Here is a 13,908-nt window from a genome sequence, read left to right as displayed (position 1 = left end):
GGTGTTCGTAGCATCGTGTGGCGCCGGCTTCACACTACACCGTTTACGTTTCTCAACTTACGTGGAACCACACGCTACTATGTTCATGGTTTCGGAGCTACTGTTGAACATCGCCACTCGTCCGGAACTAGACCCCAACCCGTGGAACCAGGAACAGGGTCTGACGGCAGTAAGAAACCTGTGAATTATGTGCGGTACACGTTCAATGGCACGGAATTTCGCATCTACCGCATGCAATCATTTACCCATCGGGTCGTTAACAAGGATTCACACTCAGATAAACCGTTCATCAGATAATTCTTGAGAATGATTTTTTCAAGTCCAAACAGGTTACCAGACCGAGAAGTCCAAGAGGAAGGGTGTAAGAAATAAAAAAAAACAACATAAAACGTTATAAACATTGTTTTATTCACTGTGCGTCTGTTTTTTTTTTTTTATTAAATCGTTTATTTTTACAGGCTCAGTTACATAAGTTTAAAGGAGCCAAACTCCTATTTGTATAGTTACAAGTATATATAAACATTTTTTATTAATTCTAATGTTAATGAAGTAGAGAACCGATTACTCGCGGCTTGCTCGAGTTTAGAAGGGTGACATTTTGTTTCAGGAAAAGGATGGGATATAAGGATATGTTGACAATGTTCACACTCACATTCATCATACTCAATTCTTAAGCCTATCTTATATCTAACATGTATTTACATTTCACCTTATTCTATTGTTAGTAAGAAGGGATTTGATTTCTCGCGAAGGGAAAGGAAAAGGAGAATATAAGGATATAAGGACAATCACACACGAAGATTGATAGCTTTCAGGAAGACATATATTTGGGACATGTAATCAAGGTCTAAACCAGCTAACACATCTCTCACCGGCACATTGGGCTGCCTTCCTCTAGCCCGAAGAGAGTTTTCTAAATTCGATCTGGCAACAAGATACTCCTCGCACGACCAAACAACGTGTTCGATGTCGTGGTAACCTTGGCCACAAGCACAGATATTGCCATCGGCAAGATTAAAACGAAAGAGTAGCGCGTCTAACGAACAGTGATTGGACATGAGTCGAGAGAAGGTGCGAATAAAGTCCCGACTTAAGTCCAGACTTTTGAACCATGGTTTGAGGCTAACCTTAGGGATAATCGAGTGAAACCACCGGCCCAATTCATCTTCGTTCCATTTACGTTGCCAGTTAGCGATGGTATTTTTACGGACTAAAGAATAAAATTCATGGAAAGCGATTTGACGCTGATAAATATCGCCTTCAATTGCACCTACCTTTGCCAATGAGTCAGCCCTCTCGTTACCCGGAATTGAGCAATGTGAAGGGACCTAGACAAAGGTAATGACATAACAGCGTCTGGTTAAAGCACTCAAATTTTCTCGTATTCTCTCAAGGAAGTACGGCGAGTGCTTTTCCGGCCTCACTGAACGGATAGCTTCGACAGAGCTAAGACTATCCGTTACAATGTAATAGTGTTCAACAGGTCGTGAGGCGACGCTGTCCAGCGCCCAATGTATTGCTGCCAATTCAGCAATATACACAGAGCAAGGATTCTGAAGACTGTGGGAGGTGCTATAAATTTCGTTGAACACTCCAAATCCTGTGGACTCATTCATAGAGGACCCATCAGTAAAGTACATATTATCACAATTGACACGCCCATACTTTGCATTGAAGATCGTAGGAATGATCCCCGATCGATGATAATCTGGAATTCCATGGATTTTCTCCTTCATGAACAGATCAAAATGTACAGAGGAATTAATGTAGTCAGGAAAACAAACACGGTTGAGAGTATACGAAGAAGGATCAACCTGCATGGAGATGAATTCATGATATGAGCTCATGAATCCTGAATGAAAATTTAGCTCGATAAGCTGCTCAAAATTTCCGATCACCAATTGGTTCATAACCTTACACCGGATGAGGAACCGAAGAGATAATAAATTGAAGCGATCTTTTAGTGAGAGTACGCCTGCCAAAACCTCGAGACTCATGGTATGCGTTGAGGGCATACATCCCAACGCAATACGGAGACAAAGATACTGAATTCGCTCGAGTTTAATGAGATGTGTTTTGGCAGCTGATTGAAAACAGAAACTGCCATACTCCATCACTGAGAGAATAGTTGTTCGATACAACATTATAAGATCTTCGGGATGGGCTCCCCACCATGTGCCGGTAATTGTACGGAGAAAGTTTATTCTTTGTTGGCATTTTTTACTCAGATACCTAATATGGGCCCCCCAAGTACATTTGGAGTCGAACCAGACCCCAAGATACTTGAATGACATAGCATGAGTGATCGGTTTACCCAAAAGTTGAAGCTTTGGTTTTGCTGGTCTATGCTTCCTAGAAAAAACCACCATCTCTGTTTTCTCCGTGGAGAATTCGATCCCTAGCCCAATGGCCCAGGTTGAAAAATTGTTCAAAGTATCTTGTAAGGGTCCTTGCAGGTCGGATTCGTTTGATCCTACGACAGACACCACTCCGTCATCTGCAAGTTGTCTTAGGCTGCAATTTTGTGTAAGACAATTGTCGATGTCGCTTACATAGAAGTTGTACAAAAGGGGGCTTAAACATGAGCCCTGGGGGAGGCCCATGTAGGAGACCCGATTTACTGTCGAATCCCCGTGAGAAAAATTCAACTGTTTCTCACAAAGCAAGTTATATAACATATTATTCAACAGAGGCGGCAGACCCCGAGAGTGTAATTTGTCTGACAAAACCTCTATTGAAACAGAATCAAAGGCCCCCTTTATGTCCAAGAATACTGAAGCCATTTGTTTTTTTTTCGGCGTAAGCCATTTGAATTTCTGAAGAAAGCAACGCAAGACAATCATTCGTCCCCTTGCCCCTGCGGAACCCATATTGTGTATCTGAGAGTAAGCCATTCGTTTCATCCCAATGATCAAGGCGAAACAAGATCATTTTCTCCAACAATTTCCGTATACAAGACAGCATTGCTATTAGGCGGTACGAATTGAAGTCGGACGCGGGTTTTCCGGGTTTTTGAATAGCTATAATTCGCACTTGTCTCCAATCATCTGGAACAGTATTATGCTCCAGAAACCGATTGAATAAATTCAACAAGCGATGTTTCGCCACATCAGGGAGGTTTTTTAACAAGTTGAACTTAATTCTATCCGTTCCTGGAGCAGAATTGTTACATGAAAGGAGAGCAAGAGAGAATTCTACCATCGAAAACTCGGAATCAAGATCGCACCTATCTTGTGGTATATCTCGAACAATTTTCTGCACGGGAGCGGAATCGGGACAAACCTTCCGTGCAAAATTAAAAATCCATCGATGTGAATATTCTTCGCTTTCATTCGTTGAAGAGCGATTTCTCATGTTTCGAGCCACTTTCCATAATTTTTTCATTGACGTTTCTCGTGACAAACCTCCCACGAAATTTCGCCAATAAGCACGTTTTTTCCCTTTGATCAAATTTTTGAACTGATTTTCAAGGTGCAAATACGTTTGAAAATTCTCAATGGTTCCACGTTTCCGAAAAGCTTTAAATGCGTTCGATTTATCCTGATAAAGCTTGGAACATTGGCTATCCCACCATGGATTGGGAGGCCTTTGACGAAAAGTGGAGCCTGGGATGGGTTTCGTTTGAGCGCGAACCGCGCTGTCATATATCAAACGAGAAAGGAAGTTATACTCCTCCAATGGAGGCAAACCATCTCTGGAATTGATGGCTAGAGCAATTGCGTCCGCATATTTTTTCCAGTCAATGTGTCTTGTGAGGTAATATGCCATGTTTATAGATTCAGAAGAATTCGAACCAATGGTGATGGAAATTTTGATTGGCAAGTGGTCACTGCCGTTGGGGTCCTGGATTACATTCCACTTGCAATCTAACGATAGTGAATTCGAGCAAAGCGAGAGGTCAAGAGCACTTGGGTTAGCAGGAGGTTTAGGTACACGTGTTGTTTCCCCAGTGTTCAAAACGGTCATATTGAAGCTGTTACAAAGGTCATATATCAACAATGAACGATTGTCGTCGTACTGTTCCCCCCAGGCAGTTCCGTGAGAGTTGAACTCTCCCAAGATCAATCGTGGCTCAGGAAGGAGTGAGCACATGTCAACAAGTTGATTGCGGCTAACCGCAGCTCTCGGAGGCCAATACAAGCTGACAATACAGAGGTCTTTGCCTCTGATGTTTGCTTGACAAGCAACAGCTTCGATCCCTCCAATAGGTGGAAGGTCAATTCGAAAAAATGAGTGGTACTTATTGATACCCAATAGCACCCCTCCGTATCTGTCATCACGGTCCAAGCGTATGATATTAAAATTGTGGAAAGAGAGATCATCTCGCGAAGAAAGCCAAGTTTCGGACAGAGCAAAAACATCACAATTGAACTTATGAATTAAAAATTTGAATGTATCCAATTTAGGGATAAGACTACGACAATTCCACTGTAAAACAGTGATATCTCCGACCTCTCTATTTAAATACTGTGCGTCTGTTGAATAATATTGATTCTGTCCTGATCAGCAATAGACTAATTTCGTTTGATAATAGAATGGAGGTAGATAAACAAATGCAATTGTTCCAAAAGATGAGCCGTAAACGCATATGAGGAAGAGATTTGTTCCATGTTTAAATCAAGCGTCGAAATCAGTTTCACAGCCTTCAACTTTCCAATTCTTATAGCATATTCTAGGGCTTGCATTATCAAACGTATATCGTTGGAAGGAGTTGAATAGCAGCGAGATAAAACATACCGTAACACTTCGTGAGAATCCATCGAGATGCACGCGGTCAATGGCGCCAAGGTGATGTCACTGTTATACGTTTCAATGAGGAGTTTGACCAACCGCAAGCTTCCGCTCGCACAAGCATTCGTGATGAAGGAAACTCGCGGAAATGCCTCTGATGGATCGAATGACGTTTCCTGGAGGATTGTTTCCATCAGGTGGATATGTGTAAGATAGTCTGGTTTGTTGTTCAGCAGAGAACGAACACTGGCACCACGTTTCAGAAGCAATTTCAGCATACCGTAATTTTCTTTGCGAGTAGTGTACAAGAAGGCTGCCATCGTTAGGCCTGTGAAACCTTCTTTTTCCCCATCGAGATGTACCTTTTTATTGATGAGGCGCTGAACTGTATCAAGATCACAGCATTTCACAGCTTCGATCAGAAGATCATCCCTTTCTAGAAGGTTTGGGCATCGCTCCAATAAGTACATGATCAGCGGTTTATCTTGTAGGAAAGAATCCGCATCTTGGATCGAATATAGGGCACTAATAAATGGGTGGTAGCTGCTTCGGTCACATGCTTGTGCTAATAATCCAGGGAACTTTGAAACGAGATACCGAATATGATCGAGCGAGCGTCGCTGGATTGCTATGAACAAGTAAGAATAAGGTACGGACAAACTCGTTAACTGTTCAGTGAAAAACTGGAGCAATCTGATGTTGATTTTGTAATACAAAACACCTTTTATGATCACAAGCAATTCAACATCATCTAACGGGCGTGCCTTCATTTTGTACAGCCTTTTTGTCCAACGAAAGCTATTCTGCATTGCTGCTGTTTGGATGACAGGAAAATTCACAACGGCGCCACGTTCTACTAGAAGGTTGATACATTTGAATCTTCCTACGTTCAGGTCCAGAACCAGAGGGGTCTTGTTACCGTTGTCGTCAGCTTGATTGAGGGTTTCCAATACCTCAGGAAAAACTAAAAATCGCTCGATGACATATCTCCCAGATTTCGTAAGAAAAGCATTCGACAGAATCGATTTCCCGGCAAGCAAGTTCCGGAAGGCTCTTTCAGACAGCTTGGTTTTGAAATATCGCAAGGCATCAACATTCCCAGCCAGCCCAATGCTCGCTGCCACAAAACGAGAAGCGTGTTCGATTCTGTTATTTTCCAAATCAGAGATGAAATATTTCAGAAGACTGTTCTGATGACTCATGATTACTTGATGTAGCGTTCCAACGTCGAGTGTCAGGGAATCACAGTTGGAAAGCAAAATATCAACAATCCCAAAATTTCCGTTGTTTGCAGCAATATTCAACGGTGTCCTGCCAATACCATCCTTTTTGTTGAGCAGTTTGCTAACTGCAGGAATTCTCAGAGCGTCTTGTAGTGCCTCTGTATTGTTGACTTGGCAAAGCAAATGGAGCCAAGTTCGATTCTCATTATCCACCGCGTTCCATGGAATGATTTTAACGAGTTTCTGGATACACTTTGGGTGAGAAGGACTAAATACATCCATTAGTTTAATTTGCTTTCCGGATCGATTGAAGAGATCGACGAACTTCTCAAATTTCCCCATTTGCATGCAGTACCTGAGAATGTTGTTCATTTCAAGCTTTGCTGCGTTCATGATACTCTCTCCTCTGTGGGAGAACAGGGAAGGATGTCCAACAATTGATCCAGTATAGTTGAGTCGATTCCATAGGTAATAGTATACCGACTGCTGGCATGGAACCGAATTTCGGACACTTTCTATATACCGGATAGTATCATCCGGGTAGTCGTAAACAACAACATCTAGGAAATTATGCCAACCACTACGGGCCTCTGGCCTCAGAAAGTAGAATCTGCCGTAGATATCGAAGCGTTTGTTTTGTAAAAGTGTCATTTTATCCGGGTTTAGACGGAAGGGCATTCGTAGTTCGTTTAGCAATGCTTTTCGTCGCGTATATTTTCGTGTGATGTCTCCAACATTTGGTGTACGTTCGATGCTTGGGCGATTCATGATCTGGTGCCTTTGTTCGAACAGAACATGTATTGTTAATATTATTATGTCATCAGACGAGAAGAATATTGAACCCGTTAACATGGAGCCGTGAGCTAAATTATTACGAAGGTATGTTCCGACTGCTAGCGGCATTGGTGTGTTGAAATACTGGTAATTAGCTTGAAATGCATTAGTATGCGACAATGCCTGGCATATTTCTAAAAGTCCCGTCCGTATAGCGAGATCACGAGCAAATTTATATTCATCATTTATCCGTTTAGCACGCTCGGACAAATCGTAAAGGGACTGACTCATTTGCTCGAATAAAAGCTGGAATTTCCGACCGTCTTCTTTTCGCAGCAACTCCATCAGTCCAACATCGTACGAAATATGACGTTTTTTCAACAGTCTTTCGAAGACTTCGAATTTTTTGTCGACTGCAAATACATTCCCAATGTGGTCTATTGTCAGTGGTTCGTACACTTCCTGCGTCATTTCGTAGTGAAGCGAATAGAATTGACGCGAATTCAAATGGATATCGAGGGCAACTAGAAGATCTTCTGTGTAGCGTTCATTCTGAAATGGCAAGAATTGGTGGAAATGAACCTTGCTCAGGTCCAGACTGCGATCTTCTTTGCTTGTTAAGTGGCGATTTAATAATGTTAGCGCACCTGCCGTACCAGATGAATACCGCTTTTCTTGCATCACCGAAGTCAGCTTATTCGTGGCTTTCCTTAGTGTCAGTATTGAATCTGGAAAGCGAACTTCAGTGTAACGCAACATGGCTATCATCTTCACTTTCACAGAATCCCGGCAATCGGCGGTTTCTAACTGCCGCAAATGGTACAAGCATAGGTTGAGACATCTTAAGTGATGATCTTCATTCCTTCGCGATTCGTTTTCAGCCTGCTTAATGTCATTAAAGATACTCTTGAAATCATTGTATTTGTGTTTCAACTCGTCGATTTTCATGACTTCTTCTAACTGAGAGTACATTTTAGGAAAGTTGTGGTATAAATTAAATTTGTCTACGTATTGATTTTGCTCTTTCAGCACACATGACAACAACTGGCAGTAGGATTTGCATTGTTCTAGCAATCGGAGCCTTGTTAGTCGCCCCAAAGACGAACGGGCTGCTTTCAGTAATGATAATACCCAAATGTAGTGGAATGATTTGTAACATTTTCGTAGATCTTCCTGGATGGACTCGCAATACGCCAACAATACTCCATCCATCTCACCGTTGTCACATCGAAGACGTAGATTAACATCAGCAAGGGAGAGACCATGCGATATTTTATTCCTTTGCTTTTTGTAAACGTTCAGGACAGAACATGTATTCAAAATTTTAGCCGTCGTGAATGAACAATTATCCAAACTCGGTGTGTCTTCTGTACATTTAGTATACTCGCCCAAAACAAACAATACTCTTCTGAATGCAGCAAATGCGAACTCTCGCGCAATTTTTCCTGTCAAGCGTATATCTTTCACAGCTTCGATACCGACGAGCAGAGTTTTCAGAGAATGTAAAGTTCTTGCTCCATCATGCCGTAGATGTAGCATCTTCAGCGCTAAGCGAGTTTTCTTTGCCATTCTTTCACTGAACGGCTTCGTCCGAACGATAGCAGAATTTCGGGACTTTTCGATTGCCCATTGGATAGCCTTTTTGCTTAACCGTACTTTTGGATGTAATTTAATCCACTGCGAACGAATCTGTCGAATGTTCTGCTTTTCAGAGACCAGCTGTTTTAGATACTTTTGCTGTCTTTCGGAGATCGCAGGTACTCTTTTTCCTTTCCCAATTTTCCGGATCTGCTCCCGATTCAGTTTGTGTTTGGGAAATTTACATTTCCATCTAGCAAAAATATCACTTTCCAAAACTAGTTGCTCCAAATCTCGCTCCATGCTCTCAGCTTCGATCAAAGGTCTACTTCCATTCTTTTTTATCGCTCCAATTTCAAATTCCAGCATTTCCAGCAGCACCGACAAGAACGCTTTGTCGATAAATAAGACACACTCTTCCCTTCCCTCTTGCTGCATATGGATAGCAATAAAGATTTGGAAGCAGAATACTATCTCCCTAGAGCACAATCGATTCCACAAACGGTACGGCCCTAGCCCACTCACTCCGTCTTCACGCCATAGCGCATTCACATTGAGCAGACTCTCTGAGACTATTTTCAACGATTGTAAATATTCGTTGTCGATGTTCGTAAAACTATCGGATCCGTAGTCCTGCAAGAACGATATTTCATTTAATATTATATCGAATAATTTCAGGATACCCTGCCTGCGCTCGTAGTCACCCCACTTACAACTACCAGCGCTGCGGTAATAAAAAGCCAGCAAAAACTTGTGACAATAATTGCTCATGACCTGTGTCAATCGTACAACTTTCACCGATGCCTCTTCCAGAGCCAGAGACAGTAGTAAGTGTTTATCACCATCCGTGATACGTTTCAATTCCAAGAAAATCTCCAACACTGGAAGGCAGCCTCGTCGCACCAGTCGATAAACCATTTCCTGGGTAGAATAAAGCTCCGCCTCTGCCAGCAACATCGCTTCAACCAGCTCACCGGCATTATTTTGCGCCAGTGCTTGCTCCACCGGTGTAAGACCCTTAGCATCCCTCAAATCACAATCGACTCCGGCCGCGATGAGCGCCACGATTAACTTCTTTTTTTGGACGTGGTCACAGTTAACCAGCTCTGTCCAGCATGATTCAAACCGTTCCGTTTCACTGCGAACAATTTGATCAAATTGTTCGGACTCAAAGAGCTTCCAGATATCGTGCAACTTCATCTCTGCGCTGCGCAAAACGTTGTTACTAATCGATGGTCCGCTACTTTGCTTATCAATATCAAATTTTTTTTTTGTCTCATCGATGAGTCATACGATTTGTGTACGATAAGCAAGCTTATTTTGGATGTTCACTGAATCATTCATTCTGAAATGTATGAATAATTTTTATTTGATTTCTAATTTAATTCCAGCAAACGGACATTGCAGCTTACATAAACCGTTAAGCCTGTTTTTTGAAAGTTTTCGCTGATTTTCCCGCCAATCAATTAGAACGAAGCACGGGATCACTTGCGGAGAAGCGAAAAAACTTAGAACGACTCGAGTTTTTGCTGCGAAAAAAATACGAGTTCGCGTTGCTTTGAGAATTGCTACTGTCCAAATAAAAAAAATTGTGAATTTATTCCGCGCGGCGAATGACGTGAGATTGCACAAGTAGTGATCCCCAATAATCGTTCGATTAATCGATTAATCGAATACTTCCTAAAGATATCGATTATTAATCGAACGAATACTGTGCAACCACCCACATTCCGTTTTGCCTGCCAAGATCGGGTCGATGAAATGTCAACAATCGACCTCAAATGCTGCCACCTTGCAATCGAGTTATCGACCTTTCATATGCATTCATCGAACAACTTGACGCCACTTTTTCGCCAACATGTGCAAGGCGTCGACCTGCTTGCAGCGCTGCTTCCAACACTGCTTACCTCTTGTTTGTATTAGTTCGTTATGAAACATGAAAATAAAATACATTAATCGATTTTAATCATTTTATTTAAAAAAAATTAAAAATGCATATGAAATATAAACTATTCGACATCCAGCTGAGAACTTTTCTCACATATGTGGCGCAATGCATATTCGCATATATTATTCAATGAGCGCGAAGCAAGGGATCTCCGATAGGAAAAATTGCTCGAAATACTATCGATGGTCAGGTCCGGCTGCTGTTGATGCTGTCCCCCGGGATAGCCACCAGGGCTTGGAGAATACTGTTGCGGGAAAGCTGATGCTATTGGCTGCTGTGATAGAAGTAGAAATAAGCACTGTGGGGATGGGGGAAATCATTTTTCTTACTCACCAGTTGATGGAAGCAAAAAAGTCGGATTATTCCAACGGATGTTACAATGCCTTACACGCTTTACCACACTTTCCGACTTTACTTTTTCCGCTCGACCCACCACCGCTTCTCGAACTGGGTGGGAATGGTGGAAGTGACTAATTAGAAGTACTTATTGCGGCTAGATTAGATGCACTCGTTTCGCTGTTATAATTCTCGTCCGAAAATACAATCTCCCCGTCGGCGATTTTCTTCTCATACTCCTCGTCCGAGTAATCGTCATAAATCTCATCATCCGGACTGCCCGCGACGGGTGCGTAAATTATCTCCAAGTATACTTTCAGCAACGCCACATGCTCTCCATCCGTCAACAACCAGTTCGCATTACTGCCGTCATACTCCCACCAATGAAAATCTTTTCCCGAATCGATGCAAAACTAAATAAGCAACAGCTGACTGCTGGGATCCACCAGTGAAATGAACGCCGGAGGAAAATCATTCGGAGTTTCCATAGCAACCAGGGCCGAAAAATGGGCCATATCGTAGACCAAACAGCAACGGGGTCCGATGGCACTTATTTGACGGCACCTCGAACGATAGACACTACCAAACGGAATCGGCGAAAAGGCTTCCCCGTTCATATCGCGCAAAAACACATCCGACATGACAATGATGGTTCGCCGCATAATTTGCGCCAACGCTAGCACTGAATCTCCCTCCAGGCTCTCATAAGTGGCAGCATTTTCATCGTCCATCGAGCTCGCGTCGAAATTTTTCTCCATCAATAGCGAGTGCCTCCGCGAGGCACATTTCGAGTTCCGCTGAGATTCTGGCGAAGCGATCGCCATGAACTCCTCCCACTCCCGGGCTGTCTTGTTAATCTCTCAAGGATTGTTTTGCTGAAGATTCCCTGAAATTAAATGAAATAATTAATGATAAAATTAGAAATTAATAGGAAACAGAAACAAATTCTGTACTCACCAGTTGTATGATCTGTTGTTTTGTATGAAATGACAGTTCATCGTTGACGAAAAAGCAAGTGATGCCGTTTCGTTTCATAAATTGTTCCTTATTTTCGACCAACAAAGAGCGTTACGGCCAATGTTCGGTCGATGTTTTTTTTCGTCGACTGGATGTGGGCAATAATCGAAGCGAACGAATAACTTACATCGACTAATCGATCCAATTCAAGAGAGAAAAAAGGTACGGCCGTTGCAGTTTTACCCTGAAATTCAATCATTGTCTTTAATGCTCCGCTAAACTCGTAAACGAAGCTCAATGCGGTCAACACTAACTGAACCTCGTTTATCAGTTTAGGGGAGCGTATAAGATAATAATTAATTTTCAGGCGGAATGAACACTGTTTTGGTCTCAGATGGATTTCTAGCAAACGAGAAATATTAGTCTAACTAATTATTTTTCTCAGTGTGACGATTAATCGATTAATCGATTATTTGGGGCGATTAATCGTATCGAATAACAAACTGCTGAAAAGTATTCGATTAGCTGTTGAACGATTAATTTCAAAAATCGGGGATCACTATGCACAAGACAATTCTAAATCGCTTTACAATTTTAACCATAATTCACAGCCGGTCATCAGTTTCCTCTTTTTCCTCCTCTCCATCGTCTCTTGATCTAACCAAGACGGGTCTATGGTACTAGGTGAGGCCGTTTCGTCACTCGGCCTGATTCTACGCGGCGTGTGAGGTGAGATGACAATTGTCACATCACCATCACGCAACTCTCCTCACTCTATTCCTACAGTCGTTTCGGATGCCGTGAGAGGTTCATTTGATGTATGTGAGAGGATGAACAGCAAGTGACAAGGCGTTCATTCTGCTGGTTGCCAAATCTGATCAGAGATGCCACATTCGCACATGTGTTCACGAATTTGCAGACATTTAACTTTTATCACAACCTTTTATTCCTGCTGCAGGCTATTTAAAATAGTGACAAAACATTATTGATTCCATATGATAAACGAAGCTGGTCAGTATGTCAGACATTAGCACATATTTACAAATATTTCAGATTTTTATCGCATATATTTGAGAAAAAACATCTGGCATCCCAGAATTTTATTTGTTTCGCTCAGAGAGGTCAGATATTTGTTTTGCTGCAGTCAGTACCGTATCTATAGATCTGATTTAACCTGGCCTGTTGTTAGTGTATCAGGACATTCTGCCGAATTTGCAGGTATTTGATTTAGATTTGGTGATACAGTTGATTGCATCCTGTAAAGTTTAGCATTTTTGTTTGTTTTGGTCGTAGTTGCTGCTGCTCTCTGCACTCTCAGTGTTAAATTGTTGCTCTGGCTCCGGCTCGGGCATATACCACGGCTTCTGAAATGGATATGCAGTTCGGTGACGATGACTCGCGGATAGATAGATGAAACACAAGACCCATATGATAGATATATTTTAGAGAAAATAAATAGATTTCATGAAATGAAAATAATTTCGGTGTGCTTATTCGTCCAATTGAGGAATAACAGACTCACTACCGCTTTCACAAAAAAAAACAAACTACTTGCAATTTGTCTTTCGTACTGTGAAAATTGAAGATAAATTGAATTTATTGATACATATAATACCATTACTATCGATTCTATACGACCCAAAAAAACACTTATTATTCCTCTTCCTTTTTTCATTTGTTTTCATGCACTGTCGACACCTCAAGACATGTCGACGATTGTCACCTAGAAATCCCAGTTCATGTGACAATCGTCACGTATATTTGAGAGCGGGAATAAAGTGAGAGTTCATTCAAGTGAGATTTCTCACGGCATACGCCTGGTGGAATCGCGTGACATAAGTGACAATTGTCATCTCACCTCACACGCCACGCAGAATAAGGCCGACTAAGTTGGTTAGGGGAGCGGTATATGAAAACAGTACGGAAGAAAGCAGAAGGGGAATTATTTGCTTGAAGCGTGAAAGAGACAGACTGATCAGGAACGAGCTTCGGCACTAGCGTATTGTGTTTTGTTTACAAACAAAACACAGCAGACTTCCAAGATGGCTGAAGAGTGGTTTTCAGGGGTTAGACATCAATTGAATATAGGCTACCCAAAATCAAAATCAATATGGCGTCATTTGTTTATCAACATATCATTTACGAGGATTGAAATGGAAAAATGCGCTGCTTTATTCTAACTGCATGAGCGATATTCATATTTCAGTTTCACATGGAGGTGTTCACATTTAACATGGAGTTTAAAGTTAGCCACTATTCGACTATATAACCGAACCGAGTTGTACACAACAGTAATTGATTGAACCAAAATGTCAGTAAACCGCAGCAATATTGGGTACACTGGCAATATGAGGGATTTGA

At 41.8% G+C, this 13,908-nt stretch overlaps 1 protein-coding gene across 5 annotated transcripts; it reads right to left on the bottom strand.

Annotated features, from left to right (window-relative positions):
- Nucleotides 1-387: 387 nt before the first annotated feature.
- On the bottom strand, nucleotides 388-12,158 carry LOC129776321 (uncharacterized). 5 transcript variants are annotated; one of them, XM_055781896.1, is made up of 3 exons: nucleotides 12,138-12,158; nucleotides 9,719-9,874; nucleotides 388-9,651 (listed from the first exon to the last, which is right to left on the bottom strand). In XM_055781896.1, exon 3 carries the CDS (start codon nucleotides 9,504-9,506, stop codon nucleotides 4,515-4,517), a length of 4,992 nt encoding a protein of 1,663 aa, XP_055637871.1. In that variant the 5' UTR covers nucleotides 9,507-9,651; nucleotides 9,719-9,874; nucleotides 12,138-12,158; the 3' UTR covers nucleotides 388-4,514. The 5 variants fall into 5 exon arrangements, with proteins under 5 accessions (XP_055637871.1, XP_055637874.1, XP_055637872.1 ...); XM_055781899.1 differs by having other exon boundaries at nucleotides 9,719-9,835; nucleotides 12,138-12,156; XM_055781897.1 differs by lacking the exon at nucleotides 12,138-12,158 and adding an exon at nucleotides 11,735-12,111.
- Between the last annotated feature and the right edge of the window lie 1,750 nt (nucleotides 12,159-13,908).

This window comes from Toxorhynchites rutilus, chromosome 3 (genome assembly GCF_029784135.1).
Source record: "Toxorhynchites rutilus septentrionalis strain SRP chromosome 3, ASM2978413v1, whole genome shotgun sequence".
Taxonomy (NCBI): Eukaryota; Metazoa; Arthropoda; class Insecta; order Diptera; family Culicidae; genus Toxorhynchites; species Toxorhynchites rutilus.
This window is presented reverse-complemented; position numbering and strand designations above follow the sequence as displayed.